Source organism: Haliotis asinina, chromosome 11, assembly GCF_037392515.1.
Source record: "Haliotis asinina isolate JCU_RB_2024 chromosome 11, JCU_Hal_asi_v2, whole genome shotgun sequence".
NCBI classification, from domain to species: Eukaryota; Metazoa; Mollusca; class Gastropoda; order Lepetellida; family Haliotidae; genus Haliotis; species Haliotis asinina.
In genome coordinates this window covers 30,894,821-30,919,060 of record NC_090290.1, presented here as the reverse complement: position 1 = coordinate 30,919,060, position 24,240 = coordinate 30,894,821, and the positions used below count along the sequence as shown (strand labels likewise).

Below are 24,240 nucleotides of genomic sequence, written 5' to 3'. Positions count from 1 at the left end.
TCAAATTACTAAGTTTTGTCTGTTTCATTTATTAGTACCCTGTTTTGAATTTACACTACGTTATTTCATTCCCCATGTGGACAGCACAAACATATTATCCACAAAATATTCACACACACAGAACCTAGGCTAGGACAGAAATGAACAACATCGCCTCTGAGGAAATCATCGATGGGCAAGGGTTATGTTCTCTGATGAGTCGAGGTTCACTATTGACTTCCGGGATAGGCATTCTTGGGTCTGGTGGCGACAGGATGAGCATTACACTAACCCCAACGTTCATCAACATGACCGATTTGGTGGTGGTTCTGTTATGGTGTGGGGAGTAATCACTGTGAATGGCAGAACAGCACTTCACATCGTCCAAGGAAGAGTCACAGGCCAGTACTATCATGACAACATCCTTGATGCCATTGTTATCCCCTTTGCGCGCCAAGCTGGTCAACATTTTGTTTACCAAGATAACAACGCCCAAGCACATCGTGCCAGAATCGTCACTGACAACATGCAAAGGCAAAATATCGTTACCCTGCCCTGGCTGGCTCTCAGCCCCGACCTTTCCCCCACAGAACACATTTGGGACATGCTCGCGAGACGTGTTAGACAGCGTCAGCGTCAACCAGTTACGGTTCAAGAACTGGGCACAGTGCTGCAAGAGGAATGGAATGCCATATCCCAATTCATGCTTGGTCACCTGATAAGGAGTATGCTAAGGACGATTTGTGCTTGTTTGGCCAATCGCGGAGGTTTCACACGTTATTGACTTAACTGTAAAAAAAACGTCAAATTCAGTTTATGGACCCTTCTCACCTCTTCATATCATTTGTGGAAATGAAGCATACATGAGACCACTATTCACCGTGTCATCTAGTTCAAGACTTGTCTATTACTGGTCCCGACCTATTAGTAATAAAATATATTCGCCACAATTTTGGTTATTTCAATTTTTTTCCAAACATCCCCTACTTATTTTGAACAGTATATATCACTTTCCACAATTTCAGAAAACACAAACACAGACAAGAGACATCTCGACTTTCGGCTCCTCGAATTTAACAGTTAACAATGCTAAAATATTTGCATGAAGCATTCTTGCCTCAGTGCAGAATTGAGCATGATGCATTCACTAAGTTCCATAATATACTTATAAGTGGTGCTTTTTGTGCAACACTCTTTCTTAATTTGTTGTTAGTTGATCTCTCATATGGAACAGGTGTTGTCATGTTGACAGAAATATTTTCCCACCTCTGTTTCTGATTGTTTTAGTAAACACAATACAATTATGGTGGCTCTCTTTGATCATTACATGTCTATCAATTGAAAAATCTTTGTGATGAATACGATCACTCAGGTGTTTGTAATGGATGTAAAAACTACTGTGCTAACATGTCTTTTGTGAACTTTCTGCAAAAGTTGCACCCTTTGAAAATATAAACAATTACAGTATTTACAGCATTTGGGTTCTTCTAAGAAGTTGAAGGGTTCCACACTGGCCATGTATCTGGCTACCCTCATTATGGTAATGGCCGCAACCTTGAGAATTAAAGTCTCTTCTTTACCTGAACTCCAGTCTCTACTATGCTCATATATGGTTGCTTACCACTCTGCCACCAGCTTGGGATCTTTTGGTTGTCCTAAGACATATCGCCTTCGATGAATATGAGCCTTTGGCACAGAAAGGCATATCATCTTCTTGAAACCTTTTTCCTTAGCTCTCTTGTAAATGCTGCATGCATCTTGGAAGTTCATGCTCAAGATGTCAGCCTGGTGAAGGGAAAAGGCATACCAGACTTTTCCTTACCTTTAGGCAGGACTTTTTTGCCAAGAATCAGTTGCTTGGACAGCATGATAGACTCTTTGTCATTCCACCGCTGTTCATGATCTTTGGACCTGACAACACTGAGGATCTCTAACCTTGCCATGTCAGGGCCTTTTGGGTGAATATTGCTGCATTTCAAGGGTATCATAGGCTATGTATGAGACTTTTCATCCATTTGTCTACAGCTTCAACAACAGAAGTATCACCTACAACCCTGGAATTTTGGATGAGGTCTAAATTCTATGCACCTATCCCCATGCTGACCTTCCATCTCCTCCTGCTGCCAGTCCTCATAAGACAAGGGCCTTGGCTTCAGTGATTGCACTCAACAGCAACTGTTCTCTTAACACCATGATGGAGGGTAGTTTCTGAAAGTCTAATATTAAACTTTTAATTTAAACTTTTCCGTCTGGACGTGGATTTCTTGCCCCCATAGTTAGCACAAAAAGGTCCTAAGCATCTTTTATACCTGTCAGCATTAAACTTTTAAGTGAATGTTACACTTAGCCACAATTTTGAATGCATTTGTCTACCAGTCTCTTACAGTATACAATGGTTATCCTTCTCATCTCCTTTATTGGGCAAATAAAGTGTTATTATTATGTTTTACAAATTAAGATAGGAATGCAGCAGAGAGGGTTGGGATGATCCTGGCACAGTCAGTCTGATAAGGCTCATCATCAGCTAAGGACCCTTGCCCCCTCTACATGCAGCCAGGGCAGTGAATAGGACTCCCAGGAAACACTGCCTATACAAACCCGCCAAGAACTTTCCGGAGAATATGAAGGCACCCCAACACTGCAACCTTCTGCATTACCCAGATTGTCAGAAGGGTTGTGCTCCAGGTGGAGAACCTTGGCACTCTCCAGACCAAGGGCACCGAGAACAATGGGAAGCCTGACGGCAGTGTACTTGGGATGCAAGCAAGACATTTCAAAGGCAACATCTGCATATTTAACATGCTTTTCCTGAATCATGCCAATCGTGTTGCTGTCAAAAGGGACAGAAAATTCAATGATTTAAATAAATTCATTGACTTCATCAAAAAGGACAAAATCAGGTTTGTTGGCTGGAATTTTTGTCTCAGGGCTGTATATGGGCCTATTCCAAAGAAGTCTGATATCATCATTTTCCATGACTTCCCAAACATGTTCAGGGTCGTACCATGGATGAACCTTGGGGTTCAAAGCTACAGGCATGGCAGAGATGGTAGTAAAAGCATCATGCCATCATGACATTTAAGATATGGTGTTTGAGCCAAGGAAGGGAATCCATAGACAAGGTGCTAGACAGCCTCTGTAAATTTATTGCACAATCAACATTTCATGGAAATATTTTCTTGAAGAATCACATTCTGGCAATTGTGAATTGGAAGTGACTAGTCCTCAGCAGCAAAAAGGAAACCCTCAGTTTCACATTTGAGACCAGCCGTCTTCATCCAAGAGAAGGAGTTGGTTGGAATGCAATTCTGTGTCACACACCGCATGTACACATGATGCAATGGCTTCTCAGAAAGTTTCCCCTTGGTGAAGGACTTCAACTGGTTTACTCCCATTGCTATACCATCCAGCAGTTCATCACCATCGACAAAATCAACTTTAAATTTCAGATTGTGTGCAACAACCTTGGCATGCTCAAAATAGCTGTGGAATTCCTTGCTTTTATCATGAGAGTTGACATGCATCACCAGAGGATTATCCAATAAATATATATGTGTGAAAGTACACAATAAAATTCTACCATGAAAAAAGCCTGACCTCCCCAATTGATTGGCATATGTAAATGATTAAGAGAGGTATGATCCTGGTGGGGTCTGTTATCAGACATGATCCATCTGGTCAGGCAGTCAAGACTCTGGATGTTTTGTTTTGTCAAATCAACAACTCCAAGAAATAGCACAGGAATGGCACAGGAAAAGTATTGGTGGCTTTCACTTTGTTTTGAGCATTCAGCTCTGAACTCCTGATTTTCTTCAAAAAAGATTTATACTCGGCCCAAAGTTTATCTTGAATCAGGGCTTTCTGGAGCTTGTCTCGAACTTGCATTTCAAGATATGTGTAAGCCTGATCTTCCACAACATGTTCAATAACTCCTCCCACTTGTAACTTGACCGATCCATCATTAGTTACCTTGCCACGTTTCAGGTGAAGAGTATTACATTTGTCAAGTCCAGTTGTCATGCCAATTATCATTAGAAATGGACTCGACAAGGAGAACCTGTTCTTTCAAATTGGTATCTCCTTTGGCAAGGAGCTCGATGTCATCCATGTAAGGGAGATGAGTAAGAGGTCTTGGGGATCTGTGCTGAGGAGGTCTGGGATGGTAACCCTCTTCCCTATTCAGCAGAAAATTCAAAGGATTTAAAAACAGACAAAACAGCAAAGGACTGAAGGAGATTGCTGAGGTCTTCTGAAAAATTGTGGGAGGCAGGGCAAAAAAGCCAAACTGCATCTTTTTGTCTTGAATAATGTTGCTTCTGAAAACCTAGTCTTTATGCTCTGGAAGCCAAGAAGTTTATCAATCAACCCGTCACAAGTATTGGGAGTATAACATATTGGGAGATAGGATAAGTTGAAAAATTTTGGAAATTTTAGCCATGAATTGTTTATTATAATCAATATCCTATCTCACCCGATGGATTCCCACCTGACCTTCCCCACTTCACAGATTACTTGGGGCAACAAAAATGACAGTAGTGTGATGTTATATGTGACCATCATGAGCATTTAGCAAACTTTACAGGAATAATTGACATGTTCAGGAATGGGAGCAGTGGGAAACGACTGGATGGGAGAGAGGTCAGAAGATTTTATTCAACTTTGCCTACCACATGTTTTCATGTCATGGCCGAAGTAGTATTATAAATGTACAACTAATAGTTGAAATATCCAAGTATGTAGTGCCAAAATAGTGTTAGATTTCCTATATTACCAAGATTTCCTGCAAGTTTGTTTTTACTTAATTATGACAAATGGTGCATTATGTTGTTTAGATCTGTAATGTTTTTACAAGTTTGTTGTGGAGACTTTTTGTAGTCTATGCAAATTTGTGTGAAGAAATCTATTGGCATTCTTGTATTTTATCTTATTTTATCTATAAATTCCAGTTGCACCTTGAAAGGTTTTTGTGAAACAATACCCAGTTGAGATGAATACATATTAGAGTTAAAAACGGTATAGGCAGCATAAGGAATCATAAAAATAAATGATACTTTCATACAAATGATTCACTTTTGGACATGGATTTCTGGATCAAATGTTTATATCTATGTCATTTTGCCAGGTTCCACAACAGTACTCCCTCCTCAGCTACAAGAAACATGATACCCAGACGGCCTCTAGTGGATACATCTCACCCAAACTCACTCAACCTCTCCGAACTGGAGCACAGGTAAGTCAGTGTCATCCTTGGTTCATTGGTCATATTCCTTGGACAGTCTTGTTAGTTTCCTCCATTCTTATAAGTGATATTTTCAACACTAGGATGAATTGCGGAAACAGCTACCACTGGAGTATTTCTTATGTTTGTAAAATAACCATGATTTCCTTGACATCTCTGATGGAGGGAGAACATGGTCACAGTAAAGTTGCTCTCAGTTACTTTCCCATTGTTATACTTGTATGTCATTGAACCCCTTTTGGCAGGTTTTGGAGTCTGAAAATATGTTATGACGGTTTCTTATTTGTGAGGAATATATGTCTCAAATATTCTCAGACCAAGTTTCGACCACATGATTACTATACATTCATTCAAGTGACTTGTACCCCAAACACTCTCAATGAAGAAATAAAATGAGAGTTGTTCGAATTCATTCTTTTTCTGACTAAAAAAATTAGAACACATCAAAGTTTTGAAATAATTTGTGATAATTATTTTCACATTTCTCAAGTTTATAGGAGACATACACCACTTAACTTTGGCATGGATCTTTTAGACATTTACAAATGGCCTGAAAATGTTTATGTAGTTTTTGTTTCAAATGTTGACTTTATGGTACATTTTTTCAGCACAGAAATGTTTCATTCACACGAATTCACACTTCTTATTGTATTATGCTTTCAGCATGCACTGTGCATGGATATATGCACCATACAAATGGACTATTATAATAATTTTTCTTTATCGTGTCTCATGCTTATTATGCTTGTCTACTCCCTCTATGCGAATGATAGTGGAACACTTGAAATGCCATAAAGTTCCATTTCTTTCAAGGGGATGTAAAATCACTCTCACCCAGCAGTAACTTCCCTTTGCAGTTTTGTGCCCTTATCAGTCACATGACCGACCATGCTTGTCACTCTGTCCTCCATCACCCCATCACCCAACGTTTGTGGAGGCACCTGGGTCCCTATTCGGCAATTATCCTTTGTCTTTTTCGACACTGTAGACATACTTTTGCTGTATATGGCTTTTGGTCTGTATACATTATCATTACATCTTGAAATTATTGCTAAATTTTACTCGGAGGATTCTGTGACCGGCATCCCAGCTGTAGCTGTCATATTGGGAGATAATTAACTGATCGTTTTCAGATGAAGAAGGTGTTGTCGCCCTCTTGGGCACAGAGGCAACTTCCAGGATCACCAATGGATTGGATCTGGAATCTTCATCTCTCACATATAGGTTGGTTGATGAAGACTTTGACTCGATCACCTTCTCACCCATCTAACTGATCTGTAAGGTTCCCGACAGTCTCAGCATAACCTGTGCTAAAGCTACAGAGTACCCGAGTCAACATAACCTACCGTTCAGTGCCAGAAGATTCTTTCTTAATAATGATAATAATAAGTTGTCTTTTATAGCGTACAGTGTCCAAACACCAAGTGATTGCACGCGGCGCTTTTGATAAGACAGCTAGTCTAGACATTAGGGTAATATTTTTGGAAGAGGAAACTTTTCAGCTTTGACTGGAAGGTACACAGTGTTTCATTGTTTTTAATAAAGATGGGCAGATCATTCCAGAGAAAGGCGGATGTGAACGAGAAGCATCTGTGTCCAAAGGTTTTCAGTTTGGCTGTAGGAATTTTGAGTAGTGAGTTGTTGGCTGATCTGAAACAGCAAGATGGAACATACTCTTTCATTAGGTTGGACAGGTAGGATGGAGCTGAACCATTTATGCAGCGGTATTAGATGCACAGGATCTTATATTCGATCCTTGCTTTGATCGGCAGCCAGTGTAGTTTGACAAGGACTGGTGTGATGTGTGACCGCTTCCCACTTCCGGTGATGGTACATGCAGCTGCATTCTGAACACGCTGTAATTTGGTATCAAGATCCTGACGTTCATTACCCAGTAGACTGTTACAGTAATCCAGCCATGAGAGGATAGTGGATCTGGCCAAATGGCATAACACATCACATGTCAACAGGTGATGGATGTTGGCAATGCTCCTCATGTGGAAGGAGCATATGCGACATACGGTATTTACATGTTCCTCCATAGAAAGGTTTGAGTCCATGATGACCCCAAGATTTTTTACTGTTTTACTGAAAGATAGCACAGAATTACCAATCTTGATCGAGTCCACTTTAACCTTGGCCCGATTCATGTTTGACCCGGTCAGCAAGATATCAGTTTTGTTGTCATTCAGTTTTAGTTTATTGATTGACATCCAGGATTTCACATCAGAAATGCACTCTAAAACATGAGCTATCTGAGTTTTGGACTGATTAGGAAAAAATGATCTCTGAAGCTGAGTGTCATCCGCATAGCAGTTGTGGTTTACAGAATGCTGGTTGATCAGCTCACCAAGGTTATGCGTGTAAAGAGTAAACACCAAGGGTCCTAGGACTGACCCTTGTGGAACTCCATAAATAACTTCATGTAAACTTGATTGGACACCATCAATGAGGACGAACTGCGTTCTGTTTTCCAAATATGATAAAAACAACTTTAACACATAACCACATAGCCCAAAACAATGAACGTGTTGTGGTCTAAAGTGTCAAAGGTGGGAGACAGATCGAGAAGAACAAACACGCTAACTTGCCCCGAGTGTGCTGTTCAAGTAGAGTATCCATGACACTGATCAGTGCTTTTTCTGTGCTATGATTTGGTCTATAAGCTGACTGAAAAGAATCATAAAGGCCCATGTCACTGAGATGTGTCACAAGATGAATCTTGACAGCCTTTTCCAAGAGCTTTGACACATAGGAAAGGTTAGATATGGGTCTAAAATTAGCTAGATTGTCGGTATCTAGTCCATTCTTCTTCAGTATCGGTTTCACTGAAGCACTTTTTAAAGAAGATGGGACATAACCAACGGAAAGACTTAGGTTTATCATCTTGGTAAAAAACTGGCAAAAGAATATCCAGGAATTCAAGCATAAACCATGTTGGAATGGGATCCAGAATGCAATAGGTTTGTTTTGATTGAGCAATGATTTTTCTAACTTCAGCCTCACTCAAGGGTATAAAGTTGTCAAGATGAGCCTGACAAGAGGAATGTGAGAGTTGTGGAATGGAGGCTGGGACAGTTCCATCTAAGTTCAGGCGGATCTTGGTAATCTTGTTTGAAAAGAGACTACAAAATTCTTCTGTAAGAGATGATACATCTGAAGTGTGTGGAAGAGAGTCCTTCTTCCCAAGAAGGGATGATGTGAAGTCACAAAGTGCCTTCGTGGACATGGACTCCTTCACTTGAAAACTTCATGAAGAATTCATGAACATTAAATAAGACATCTACTTCATGAAGAGTTCATGAAGATACTTCATGAAGAGTTCATGAAGATACTTCATGAAGAATTCATGATCTTTTCGACAGGGAAATTTGTCTGTCTCTTCATCAGTTCATGAAGTTCATGAAGATGCTCCATGAAGAGAGTTCATGAAGAATTCATGAACATTAAATGAGACATCTACTTCATGAAGACTTCCTGAAGAGTTCATGAAGACCCCCTGAAGTGTTCATGAAGACTTCCTGAAGAGCGTTTTCAGCCTTTTTCTGCAACACAAGTAACATAATCTGACCATGCCATGCAAGCTGGCAGGCAACATATAAATTCATCACCAATAGATGTAACATAAATTAGATATCAAGCAGCAAAGAGGACACAAACAGAAAACTAGATTTTGATGGGATTTCCTTTTTAATCAAATCTTCCACAGAAAATTCTGATTAATTATTTAAAAACAACACAAGAACCTGTATCCAAACATTGTGCTCTAGAATTAAAGAAGCTGTCATCCATATATACTTGTTCTAATATCTTTACTACAGCTTGGATGTCAATCAGTCTGTATCCAGGAAAATGAAATTATTAGGAACACCATTTCATGCAGTAGATTGCAATATACAATTTCAGAAAGTGTAATCCCTTCAAACTATATGTTTTTTAAGTAGACAATGAGAGTCACAACCAACAGAGAATTTACGACAGGGCTGGAAGTTGTACATGGGGCATCACAATTAATCTCAGAAGAAACAGGATGGAAGAACCTTCAGGAAGAGCAGTGGTAACATCAGTGAAGATGCCCACATTGGTTTAAGAATGGTTAGTGACTGAGTGAGTTGAGTTCCAGCAATATCACGACAAGGAACCCAAGAGAAGGGCTACATACATTGTACTCATGAGACGAATCAAACCCAAGTCTTCAGTGTGAAGTGTGAACACTTTGGCTCAGGAATATAATCATCGAGCACAACTTCATGTTTGTATTTCAACATTTGCATGATTAGGACCATTTCCTCAGAATCGCCCCGTGGAAATCTGAAAACATTGTAACCAACAACATTTAATCATAGTCTTTCCATTTCAAAGAGGCTATAAAGCAAATACTGAAACTTTGTTGTTTAAAAAAAAATAATTGCTCAAAATGTTAAGTATATATAACTTGTTTCAGATAATTTTTCACCTGATTAAGTTTAAACTATTTTAAAAAATTTAATAATTTAATTTTACACTGATGACCTTAAATTATTTTTTTTAATGCAAAGAGTCCATATCAAGTAACAAATCTGGCTTCTACATCACTAGTCTACATTCATAATCAAATACATTCTGAAATATCTGCATTTCCCAACACTTAAAATAATCAGCACATCATAAAATAGAAAAACGTATCTTCATGTAACTGAACCTATTTCCAACTCAAATAAATGACTCAACATTGTGGCACATTCACTTTTAATTTACAATCGGTGATTATTCCAAAAATGAATACTAAAATGACAGAGAGAAAAATGAAACATCCATAAAAGTGCCTATAGCAATTATCTCCCTTTTCATTTGAATTTATTTTGTTGTTTATAATCTAAGCCAAACAAACTTAGCACCAAACTAGCACCTTGTATAAGTCCCATCATACACAAAGTTCACATTATCATTCAGTACACATTACTGATTTTCTGTTTGAGACTAAGAGACATACACTGTGTAAAAACAACACTTGATACACTGCTATATGTTTAAAAAATATTTCTGTCATTCTCCTCAAAGAGAGTTGCTTATCCCTTCACCTATGTTTGTATATGCACATTCCGGCACTCAAAATAATTTCAAAATTGTTGTTATTTACGTACCGCTCATGGAAATCAACTTGGGATGCATCCATAGGCAGTTAATCTAGTCCATACCTTTATCTTGAGTCAGTTCTTGACATATCCATCGTTGTATTATCCACGAAATGCGCGAATCGCAAATTCATTAGTGATATTCATCGCCTGAATTGTTGTCTGTTGGCGAAGTTGCATTTGGCGCCTTCTGCCTCACTCTCGCTCTGGAAGACAGCAGCAATGGCGTCATGCCGGGAAACGGTCGCATCTTTCCATATCGAATGTTGCAAGTTTGAAGAAAAGACATTTTTGGATAGAAAAGAAAAATTAAGTATAAATATATACCCTTAGATCAGGAATAAATCGTGTCTATAAATAAAATAAGCTGTATGATTATTGTTATCCATTGTTGAAGTCGCAATAAATTTCGGAAGAACGAAGGGCGTGGCAGTTTTGGCGCAAAAGTTACTTCATCATACCAACAGTGTATAATTTTTTCATCTTATTAAGAATTAATGGCAGGAATTACAATATTTAGGTATCGATGTCGAAATTAGAACTTGTCAATATACATGTCGTATTATTGTCAACGGCGGGGATCCCGTAAAAACATGTCGATCATAACTTGGAAGAATAGTTCATGCACATGTCCCCCGTCGTAAATTTTATTTCATTAGTCTAAACTGACGTATTTTTAGGGTCATATCGTCCTGGACAGGGAGTGAAAGTGGAATGTGTTCTAAAATCAAGAGCATTGAATGTTTTCAACGAGAAGATCAACTTGCGGGTTAAGAAAGCTGTCAGAAGCATGGCGATATCAAAATATTTTTCCACATTTCTTTTATTTCTAGTACCGAGTCGACTGTTTTATGTTTTTGCTTCGTTATAAACTTTGCGGAAGATGTTCTTGCGATAGTAAAGTATCTGCATGCATGTCCAATCGTGAGCAATCACGGGAGAAATTCAAAGAAATGAGACGATTTTGACAGGAAAACTTTACATTATGGAGTAAATATGAATAAGGAAGACAAGTAGAAAACTTCCACAGTACCAACTGGTTACCCATCTATTTTAAGAAGGTAAGTTTTACCTTGAACTGTCCCTATGTTACTGAAACAACTCCTGTTAGGCACAGAATCGTTTAGTGTTCTTTCATGCATTGTTTGTTGTATATATTATGAAACAACAACAAAAGTTACTAGACAAACACTAGTAATGCCACGAGAGATAGGATTTACAGATAATTTAAACTTAATTAAATATGTTGAAAGTGCGTTTATGCCTCATCTGTAATCGTTTACATAACAACTTATCTAACATGAATAAAAGAATTGTAGCTTGTAATATTTATTCTGTATTTTCTCTTTAATGTAGTTTACTGTGGAAATTTGTAGTGATTGTAAGATTAGACTTACTTCATGAACAAAAACTTCATGAAGTAACATATAACTTCATGAAGTGTGAAATAACTTCATGAAGTTGAAGAAGTCTTCATGAAATACGTCTTCATGAAGTAACAAAACTTCATGAAGTGTGAAATTACTTCATGAAGTTGACGTAGTCTTCATGAAGTGTGTCTTCATGAAGTAAGTTCATGAACTCTTCGTGAAGTCTACATGAACTGATGAACTAAGTTTCGCAGGGGTGCTCACACAACAGGGATGGCAAGTAACCCTACTGAAATAAGAGTTGGAACCGAAACAGGATATATAATTTCTGAGAATACAGTTCATCACACCTCTGAATCACATTGCTGTCCTAGAGGATCGTTGGGTCAAGATTCAAGCCATGATATCTCAAGTAATACTCAATCTGTTAACACTATGAACTTGGCAAAGTCTCCTCGGTCTACTCACCTCAGCTCAGGGTATGACCCACAGGGGATGACTACAGTTGCACCCATTACAGCAATTTCTGATTGCTCCCCTGGACAGCTCAGATCCAATAGCCCTGCCATACAAGTTGAAGCCATACCAAGTGTAGTGGACTTACAAATCGAATGTTTGCGGAGGAACCTATTTGACAGAACTGTCTTGCAACACTCATCTTTACGATGGGGAGCCCACCTCGACAACACACTTGCAACAGGAAAATGTATGAGCCAAGAACAACTTACTGCACTGGTCAAGGATGCTGAAGAACGAAATGGTGATGGTCAACATGGTCAACTCCACAGTAGCATCATACATAAGCAGACAAGGATCAACAAGATTGATATGTCTATTAAAGCTCACAATCCAATTATTCAGCGTCATCTATGACCTGAACATCTACATAAAGCCATGTCACATTCCCAGGAGCGAAGAATGTCTTCGCAGACACTCTATCTGGTCCACTACAACCATCTCCGACTGAATGGATGTTACACCCAGAAGTGTTTCGTCCCATCATTCAGATGTTATGATCTCCACACACAGACATGTTTGCAACAAGATTCAACAGACACCAACATTCATCTCTCCAGTGCCAAATTCGCAAGCATGGGCAACAAGTGCTCTCAGTATATCATGAGCAGGACAAGACATTCCTACCTTCAGTTCTACTGCCACATGTAATCAGGAAAATCAAACTGTTGGCCAGCAAGCAAGCTCATAGGCATCTGTCAGCATTCCAGCTTCACATGGACCATATCTAAACTTGCCGAAAGAAAAGAAGATACTCTGCCAGAGCGACAAAAACAGTAACCTTTGCTTTACACAGATTAACTTGCACTTTATATAACGACAAATAGCAGAGATTTGAGACATGCATGGCAGAGGGTTTCACTGCGTCAAAGGCCTCACATCCTAGAGTGCATATGTCATCTATGACAGACTAAATGATTGAAATGTTCAACACAGTCAACTTACTTGATGACGAAAGTACTAGCTCTACTACGCTCATTCAAGTTAGAAGACTAGCAAAAGAAATTTAAGGCACCGTCTTGGGATCTTAATGTCGTTTTGCAACATCTGACTTGTGAGCAGACATCCTTTGAATTATTAACACAGAAAACGCTGTTTCTGCTTGCTCTTGCAACAACTACTCAGATGTTGGAAATACATTCAGTAGACTTTGGACGAACACAATTTGACACAAGACTTTGTGATATCATACATTTAGGACTTAGATGGGATTTTATTGCAAAGAATCACCTGCCTGGTCAGCCTGACAGACAATTCCACATCCCAGCATTATCTACAGCCCTTGGTCCAGAGGATATGCTGGACTTATCCTTTTGTTCAGTCAGAGCCTTGAAAATATATATACAAAGAACTAAAACTAGAAAACAGAAATTCAAGCACCTGTTCATCCCCTTATCTGGAGAGATACCTACGAAAGTCTCATGGACAACTATGTCAGTTTGGATGAGAGCCGTTTATACTAACGGCCTACAAAGCAGCAGGGCTTGAGTCTCCATGGGTCAAGAATCCACATGAAGTTAGAGCTCTGGTGTCTACACTTGCTGTACATGGAAACTGCTCACTCAAGCCATAATGGATGGCTGCTTTTGGATATCTGATAGAGTGTTTGCCAACCGCTATCTCAGAGATGTCACCACTAAGCAGGTCTCAGGCATTTGCGAGTTAGGGCCACTTGTTGGTGAGTGAACCTCACCCTTTATTGCATGACTTGTAGAGACCAACACTCTGAAGAGTAAATGGTTGAGAGTCCATGTGTATATCTAGGACAGGCTAACATGAGTGTTTATGACCCTGTACTTGTAAACAGAAGATACTCGTTCATGAGGAAGAGTCGCAACACGTCTTGATGAGAAAATCTTGATGTAGAGTTGCACCAGATAACTAACACTAGTAGATCTATATATTCACATGAAGATGTAAGCAGTCACTTCACAAGAAGAGAAGCCTGACACAATGTGGTACCCTCGAGTTAGCAGATGAAAGTTGAAAGAGCAGGATTGACATAGTGCTGTTTTAGTTCCCATGGGAGGAAATACAAGATATATAAAAGACAGCCAGAGAATCCAGGACGTGGCCTGACCCACCACCAATTCCATCAGATTCTATCGGCGTAATAGGTATGAGTCAGGATAATGAAAAATATGTAATTTTGTGAATACAATTGATATTTTATACTTATCCTGACTCATGATCATGATGTCAAGCTCGCCCAACCTCCCCACTTATGGCATGTTGGATTTCCCTATAAGTTCATGTGTCGGGCTATATTCTGAGAGAGTGGCAAGCATGGCCGGTCATGTGACCAAATCAAACCAAGGAATTTCAAGTGTTCCACAATCATTTGCATAAAGGAGGGAGGCAAGCATACTAAGCATGAGTCAAAATAAGTATGAAATATCAATTTTATTCAGAAAATTACATCATTCTGTCCTCATTTTAGGATGAGGTAATCAAATTATCAGATGTTGTGGTCACGGAGAGTTCCTATTTGGAGGAGAAACCAGTAGATGATATGGCACTTGCAGATATTGCCAACACCAGCCATGAGCTAGGAGAGAGGACCAAGAGAGAGACATTAGCTCCCCCGGAAGCACTATTTAAAACCATCGAATATCCTCCTCTTCATATATTTGTGAGTATTGGTCTTGAAGTTACTTTTTAGAAGTAAACCTAAAATATCACATGTAAAGTTTACTTTTTTGACTTTCTGAAAATTGTGTTCACTGGTTGTACTGTTGGCAGCTCATATATATATATATATGATTGACTGAATTTGTTTTGTGAAATAAATAGAGTATGTTATGCCGTCTGTTTAAAGTATTAATGTGTAAGCTGACATAGTGGTAACAGCCACCATAATAACAACAACAGGTTTACTCAGTTTAAATGCATACATGTGGAGTATATTTGAGCATATGTTTTGTAAGTGTAATGATTAATTGTGAGCTGCGTTTTTTAAAATCTATTTCAGAATCCAGCCCCAGGGTTACAGGTATTTCAGGCTCCCATTCCATATGCTGAAGTTGACCCAGACTTCCATCTGTGTCCCCTTCCCCGCTATGTCAGGAAAGATTTTATGACTAACCCACATGCCTCCACACAGAGACACTATCTGGACAGAGAGGTGAGCCCACTTGCTCCCACCAGAATGGTTTTCATTTATTATGATGTACAGAAAGTATGTGTATCAGAGAACTTGGGGGTAACAGTATCAATTATAATCCATAGTTAAAAATGATAAGTAGAAGAGCAAGTTGTTGTGGTAAGGGGGTTTGCACATTCAGCCACATGGAGCAGGTTAATTAAATCCCAGAAAGCATCTTGGAGCCTGTTACTAACTTTGACTCAGTGGTGCAACAAATTTTACTGACAAATAAATCAACAACACCACAAAGTAAAACTGTCAGTAACAGTTTACTAAGTTGTTTGTTATGTTGAACAGATACTGGTAATATTTTTAGCAGTCATTGTAGTTATGACTGTGCTTGATATAGAACTATTAACAGTGATGTGAAATATTCATGACATGTTAATTACGAGCTTAAACAGTGTTTACATAAGAGGGTGATAGTTGAAACATGTTATCCTACCTGGTTGAAGTTTGGTGAACACATAGAAATACATGGATGACAACTTCAATATTCCTTGTTGCAACATTTTGAAACCCATCCTGCTCCTTCATCAGGTTAATGATGAATAAGTGAATAGAGTTAGTGAATAGAGTTGGTCTAGTGGTTAACCCCCTGGATGCCACAGGGACATATATCTCCCTCCTTTACATCCGTCACTTTGAAGTCCAATAAAATTCTAAATATACCACGCATGTATAAACACTTCACAGTTTGGGATTCTGCGGAAAATTCCTTGTTTCTTGATACCATCCACTATTATCTCAGACCAAGCTAAGGTGCTTAAAATTGCCTTTCAAAATAGGTTTCATCGTAAATGTTGTAATTTTTCAAACTGTACAAATTTGACATTCACAGCGTTATTTGCAGTATGTTTTGAAATGTGAAAATCGGATAATTACTGGGAGTATTGAATTTCAAAAATAGCATATTAATGATTACTGATATCAAGTTTAATGTAACCAGTAATGATAATTCTGAAACATCGCCGATGAACCCAGAATCGGTTGGGATGTTTTCGACAATACACTTACACGAACGCCGAAGTGCACTTTCCGCCATATTGGTTAGTGTTTACAAAATCACATTTCGAGAAGGCCGGTATTGAGACGCCTATAACGTCACGTATATTTCATAGTCAGCTGCGACAAATACATCATTGAGTTCCCCACACATCTTAGAATCACATTACAAATGGTCTTTGTCACCAATACCAATACCCTAGGTAAAACAAAACGAAAGATAATTGGTGTGAAAACGAATGCTGTGCTCGAAAGACAGCGCTTGTTTGAAATGTAAACAAAGAAAAAAATCAAATTTTACACTTCGTAGCATTTTCGGTAATATTCCAACATCCAGCCGTCTAATCATAGCTTACAATGGCTCAATACGCTTAGTATATTCAGGGGAAGAGTATCGTAGCAAAAAAATAGCAAATTAAAAATAGACACAATGAAATAATTGGGTAATTCACAAGAAACTGTCAAACTTTTAGTGCAGCGTGACGCCATGACTGACGCAAAATCACGCAGAACGGCAACAGTACTTATCGGCATTCCTGGCTTCTTCCGTCATTTACAATGTAAACAATAAAAACATATAACAATACACAGATAGTCAGAATAATTCTGATTACTTACATCTCACATTTATGTACCAAACATCCGTGAATCAAGGTAAACGTCCTCGCAAAATCCTGTGTACCCTTGTCAGCGAAGCCGCCATTTTGAAAGAAATTGGTCATCAGTAGTGATGTCACACGTCAACATTGTTGCACATATTAGGGAATTTCTTTGAGGTGAAGGTCGGTTGAACAAGAGTAAGCACAATGCCCATATCATTCCGATTGCAGTTTTAGTATTGTGATGTATATTTTGTGTAACGTTCCGATATTTTTTCATGAAACTGATTTCAGTACTACATATATCCATGTTCAACACCATATCATATGTGGATATAAGGTATGCGTTTTTATTCTTTGAAAGCTTTTGATTGTTTGAATAATATTTACATGGGAAATTGACTCAGTAAGTGTACTATACCACATTTCAAACCTCTACACAAGTGTTGGAAGATCACACGTAGCCATAAGTGCAACATGTGCTTTAGTTCCCGTGATGTACAATATTCAATATGTTGGGACAAATATTGCAGTTTCATATGAACAGGTTAATATACAGTGATTTAATTCCAACTTATAAGTAAAACTGATAATATTAATGAAAATTATTTGTACATTTTATGAAATGTAGGGGCACACATACTGCTATTTAAAGGAATTGTCTTCTTCATTGTATTGGTTTGTGTCGTTTTTATAGACAAAACAATTATGAATATTGACTGACCAGGTGCGAGTTTGTCAAAAACGTTTCATGATTCATTATCATTTTTTTTTATCATAAAGTCAATTCAAATTCGATTAAAATATATCTGATGGCAGAATATCTAACTCAAACAATATTTATATGAAAATTGTTAAAAATATATAAACCACATCATGTCTTAATTTGGACAATACTTCTGTACTGAAAAAGTGATCTCTTTGTACCTTGCATTGCATACTTATGAAGTGAAATGATTTCATAATCATAAGAAGAAAAGTCTATTTCCTAAATGAATACTAAATGAATATTCATGTGTCGTGAAATTGTGATTTACGCTAAATTGATGCTAGACAGGCGCGTATTGCTCACAAGAAGATATGCAGTAAAAGCGTGTAACTGTTGATATATTCAGGACCCTATTTCAGTGATAAAACCATTCTTATATATTTTGGCTAAAAAGTGTTGAATTCTGACACAAAAGCCGAGATCGTTTACACACTGAGTGGAAATTAGGTTAGATATATACTAATCAGCAACCATAGTTGTCTTTTTCCAACGTCACAAAATGCACAAAATGTGTCGTGAAGTCAACTAAAATGTCGCATTATTTTAAGTTATTTCATTACATTTGAAAATGTGGCTGTTACTTCGTTAATAATGATGCAAAATTAATAAAAATACATCTACACAAACAAGAGAATATGGGAATCTAATAACTAAAATATGTATCGGATAGGGAAATCCAAGTCGGTATTACCTGCTTTTTTAATGTAGTGCACTGGCATCTTTCCTTACAAATTGCGAAACTACCAAAAGGTATCCTCTCACATTGGGGAACTTTGTATTGGAATAGTTTGGTTCACTGTGAACAAAACGTAACGGAAATATACTGTCCGTATCCACAGCAAATTCTCTCCATGTGATCTGAGTTACATTGACCTAATGTAAACCATAGCTGAGTTATGCCCCCTTATTTTTATATGTACATGACCTCTCTGTCAACGTTTGACGTCATAGAAGAAAATCAATTTTTGACATTTATTGCAGGTTATTTTTTATTTCGTGAGTATGACATTATACATTAGCACATACATCCATTTCATATAGGCTTATGTCGTTGACATATCAAGCTGTATTTTCTCCACTCACACTTTCCGTAAAGATGCCAAATTAAAAAAATCGTAGCAGAGTGCTTTTATTGAAGCACGATTAAAAACGGAGAAATTTACTGTTTTTCAACAGGCAAAAAAGTTTTGTACAACTTTTAGCAGTGTCTATTTCTCAAACCCCTGAGGTAGCCGCAGTTATATTTATACCAAAGGATAGGAAATTAAATATTCTACATTTCCGGGCAAGCTTTTAGCCGTACGCAGATCCAGTACCACGCGAGCGCAAATCTCGCACACCGTTCACTTTTCAAACCTTACGAAAATGTGCGCCTGAAAAAAAACCTCGGCATCCAGGGGGTTGAAGCTCATCGCACCGAAGATACAGGTTCATTTCTGCAAATAGGTAGGTGTGAAGCCCATTTCTGATGTCCCTGGCCTTGATATTGCAGGAATATTGCCAAAAGTGGCATAAAACAAAACTCAAACTCACCCACTCTTAAGTTTGTCAACAACCAATTGAGGTAACTGTAAGGTACCTTCTGACTGTCAGCCTTTCACTAGTTCATTCCATTCTTTGCTGACACTGACAATCACTCTCTGTAATTTGCAGAGAAAATACTTTCCATCCTCAGATTCATCCTGCTGTTCACAGCATGGGACTTGCTATATTAGCTTGAGCAAGGTGCTTTTAGTATTACATATGATTTTTGTAAGCATTTTTTTCCCTAGACTGAAGGTATGTGGGGGTTTTGGGTGGTGGGATTGAGGGATGTCCTTCTTTTCTTTTTTGTTAAGATGACTTGGGCTCACCAGGAAATGGCAGTGAATGATATGCTTCTGGTTTCAGAGGCCTTGTTAGCACTTTCATATTTTCTACAATTGAATTTTAAGGTAATTTCAGACAGGGTAACATTTATCAGTTTATTGTTTTTAAAAACTGCATTTAAACTGTCTCTTTAGTATGCTTGTACATCTAACAGGATGTTGTACGTGGTGTAATGGGATGGAAGAAGTTCCCATCACAGGGTCTCACTTCTCTCAGCAACACACCAACCCTCTCTGCTGTTTGGGTGGCCAGGTGGTAAGTACATACTATGACCAAGATAACATGTCATGTAAAAAATGATGAAATATAACATACGCTATATTTAGGATAACACTTCCTTCGGAGAGACACAGATTCTATAGTTTGGCATGAAATGCATGTGAATCTGGGTTTTTTTGTCCAGTGATCCAGTGGATCTCAAACTTTGCAAGTGGATGTTTGTTGGACAACCTAATCACATTGAAATCACCAATTTTATGCATTTGTATGAAAGAATCTGTCTGTGTAACTGTCAACAAAATAAGCAGCAGAACGCAGACTGCTTGCAGAGGGAGGGAGCCAATAACCTGTAAGAGCAGCAGTGTTGGGTTCACAAAGGTAAATGCATGTGCTGTTCACGATAATTACCTGTTCATTGCACAATTATAGACCGTTTGGATCATTCACATTGACTACTTCTAGCTGTCATCATGAAAGCTTATTCAGATGAGGCTAAACATTTGATTAGAAAGGTGTTTATTTTTTTTTAAAAAGAGAGCAAACATAGCAAACCGATTTATAAGGTGTCGGATTACATGAAACGTACATCTTTTGCTCGTGGCATGAAAAAGAACATCATGCTAAAGATTATGAGAAATAAACCAACAACTAATAAACTAAACCTTGTGCAAAAAGGTAGGCATCCAAAGTTAGATTCTTTTGACATCAGAGTCATCAGAGATGTCATTTGCCGGCTATTTGCTAGAAATGAACACCTGTCCACAAGAAAGTTAAAACACATCCTTGCAGAGGATCACGACATTAATGTTTCTAATTTTTATGCTAAGCAAACAACTACTCAAATTTGGATACACATACAAGAAGATAGCAAACCAGAAACTTGTAATGTAACATGTCAACAAGGTGGAGAAAGAGGCTGTACCACACGATCCAGTGATCAAAGATGGCTTGAAGGAGCAAACAGTTAATCCTGTTGTCATTCGTCTGGATACTGATGACTCCTCTGTGGAAAAATGGAGTGAACATGCTGAAGTTTAATTCTCTTATTATATTTACAGATAATAATAGTATCCAGCCAGATATGCTCAAAGAAATATAACTTCTTAACAATGACAACACTGACTAATTCCAACAACTAATAGTGCAACATGAAACACTCTTTTCACATAAAATTATCATGAAAATATAAATATGAACTATCTATATGCTTAAAGCTATTAGAAATGGATTGCTTGATTTGAATGTGAACGACATCAAAACATAACACTTTTGTCTTCATTATATCTTTTCTTCAATGAGTGTGCATGATTGTGTGTGCTTGTGTCCGAGGGAATGGGGCTTTAAAAGTTGTTGAGTACTAACCATAGGTGGTCCGATTAATGATTTAGTGTAAATATACTTTCTTTGTTCTTTAAATGCATTTCCAGTTAGGTACTGCATAAATAAAATATGACATTAACCTTACAAATTAAAGATTTTAACCTAAAGGATAATTCTCACTAATGGGTTTTGTGGTTCATGTTGAAGAACTCAGAGAAACAAAGTCTGTATGATAGTTAACAGTTGGCATCCACCTTACCCTATTCATGACCTGTAACACCTCTGCAAACCTGTCACATGCAGAGATGACCTACATTGACAATGTTGACCTTTCTGACCCAACATTACCACTGTTACAGGTCATTGGCTCACTCCCCCTGCAAGCAGTCTGCGTTCTGCTGCTTTCTTTCTGGACAGTTACATGGACAGATTCTTTCATACAAATGCATAAATCAGTGATTTACAATGTGATTAGGTTATCTGACAAAACATCCACTTGCAAAGTTTGAGATTGATTGGATCATTTGAAGAAGAGTTATTTGCAAAAAAACGGGTCCACATGCATTTTGTGCCAAAGTATAGAACACAATGAAACATGGAAACACAACAAATTCTATTTCAACAATCTCTGAGATAATAAACAGGATGCCCCATTGTTCTCAGTGCCCTTGGTTTGGCACCATTTGATCTCTTGGTGCACATCAGGAGAATGCCTTGGCTCTCTACTGGAGAACGATGCAGTTTTGGGAAGTTCATATATTTTGGGGAACGTTCTAGGTGGGTTCATCTTGGCAGCATTTCCTTGGAGAAATCCCATTCACTGTCTTGGACAAACAAGAAACAAGAAACAAGTGGTACTCAAAGAAGCATACTCTACATGAATGTTTCATGCTCATTTAAAAGATGAGAGCTGCAAGGAATAAATGTATTTTTACCTATATTGGATTTAATACGCAGTATTAGAAAATCCCATTCACTGTCTTGGCTGTGTATAGAGGGGGCAGGGAAAAAAGGACAAACAACACAACAAGAAACAAGTGGTACTCAAAGAAGCACACTCTACATGAATGTTTCATGCTCATTTAAAAGATGAGAGCTGCAAGGAATAAATGTATTTTTACCTCTGTTGGGTTCAATACGCAGTAATAAATATCTCCTTCCAGAAGAAACTTTGACAAATTCACTGTGTAACAAATGATCTTGATCAGACTTTCATAGATAATTTCAAAATTCATTTTTTTTTAAATTCATTTCATTTGAAAGAACCCCCTACTGTTTTACTGGCGATTAAAACAACTTTTTCAGACATAACTTTACCGAGAGCTACGGAACCATTCCAACATTACAGTGAAAAAGTTAAAACATTTTCAATGAAGCAATGATAAAACCTGATAGCACTTGTGGGATGAGATTTAGAAGAGGCTCAGTGATGTGCAACCAAGACTGACAACTGGGGCTGAACTCTCTCAGGCATATCACTGAGTCTGGGTGTAAATTCCTGTAGCCTTCATCAACCGTCTCATCCACTCCATGTACAACAACAATGCAACGCTGTTTTCAATGTTCAAGAGGGCCATGCGCGTTATTGACTTTCGGATCGCACTATCATGCTACCTGTCATCATTTTGTCTTGTAATTGTCTGAAATTTGTCTTCAAATATTGATGATCAAACATGTCAATTTTGAAATCTTTCCAACAATTATTATGATTATTTGCATGTGATTGAATTCAACTGATTACAAATTCCAAAAAGGGATTGACAGTTTTTTATTGCGGTTCAATGTGGAATCAATTACATTATGAGATGAAAGAGAATAAAACATACAAAAGCAGATGTATGTTGTCACATTGGAATATGTGGGTAAGTAAAAAGGAAGAGATGATGCTGTTAAAGGGTAGTTTTTCCAGGCATTAGGTGGGTCAACCCCTTGATCTCTTAGTTTATTTGTGTCGCTAGTCATTTGATGCTGATAGACACTGAAATCTTGCAACATCACCAATCATGGACGCTCAGTCCTATGATGGTTGTTTTTTTCCAGTCCATGGAGAGTGATGGATTGTTCACAGTGTGTTCAGAAAGGACTGACCTTAGATCTGATTTCTCTACCAAAGTTTTGTACTCTGTAAGCCAAATGTCAATGGGAGGATTGTCTCACCTACACAGCTGCTGCCACAGTCACACATTAGCTTGTAGGTGCAACCTCATCAGACAGGTTTTGTCAGAGTTCAAGGTCACCAGCTACACCAACATCTTTCTTGAGCAGTTGGCTGAATTGGTGCCCAATATGACTTTGGTAGAGAATGTTTCATTATCATTAAATAAACATTAAAGATATGAAATACCTTAGTTTTGACATTTTATTAAATATGCTGTAACTGTTATAGTATATAATTTCAAATATTTTCTGTCCATGTTAGTGTTTTATCATGTTACCGTTAAACATCAGTGATGGAAGAAACTTGACATAAACAATAAACATGTGTTTCTGTGTTGGAATATATTGCACAAGGGCACCAAATGGATTGGATGGTGAGGTTGAAGGATGTGGCTGGTTTACCCTGGGCTTGATTGTACTCAAAAACTATGTTCATAGTTCTTCATTTCAGTCACTTAGACTTATCTTATGATGGCAGCCATCATATTGCATGAATATTGAGGAGTGTGCCAAATATCAAACTTAATTAGTGAAAGTGCTCTATGGGTATGTTGGTGCATTTATGTTATAAATATTGATTTTGTACTCTTCATACTATTGAAGGCAATTTCATTGACTTGCAGGGATGACCAGTTCGGTGATGAGATGCTGTCCAAAAATGTTCCTGCATTATTTGATGGTCTGCCCGAGGATGACATGGAAATCATTGAGTAAGAATGCATTTGTTGTTTTGGAATGGAAAATAGGCCCTTTGCATTCAAATTTATTTGCAGAGGCGTAGATTTCTCACATCATTTTCGTGGACTAAGTTCCAGAAACTGATGTAGACTTTAAAAACTAGGCTTTCATGAATTGAAATTAAAATATCCGATAGTCCTCATTTGCTAAACAAACACTTCACCCTAAACCTGAAGTTACTCTGAAGACAATGGAGGCTCT

General features: G+C 38.0%; 1 protein-coding gene across 2 annotated transcripts in view; it reads left to right on the top strand.

The window, feature by feature from the left end:
• The window catches only part of LOC137255733 (cilia- and flagella-associated protein 221-like), a 252,236-nt gene that overhangs the window by 173,891 nt on the left and 54,105 nt on the right, over positions 1 to 24,240 (top strand). For both annotated transcript variants that reach the window (XM_067793233.1, XM_067793234.1), the window contains exons 16-20: positions 5,102 to 5,209; positions 14,659 to 14,850; positions 15,190 to 15,342; positions 19,760 to 19,860; positions 23,925 to 24,011. In XM_067793233.1, coding sequence (XP_067649334.1) covers positions 5,102 to 5,209; positions 14,659 to 14,850; positions 15,190 to 15,342; positions 19,760 to 19,860; positions 23,925 to 24,011 — 641 coding nt within the window. The remainder of the gene's footprint in view (positions 1 to 5,101; positions 5,210 to 14,658; positions 14,851 to 15,189; positions 15,343 to 19,759; positions 19,861 to 23,924; positions 24,012 to 24,240) is intronic.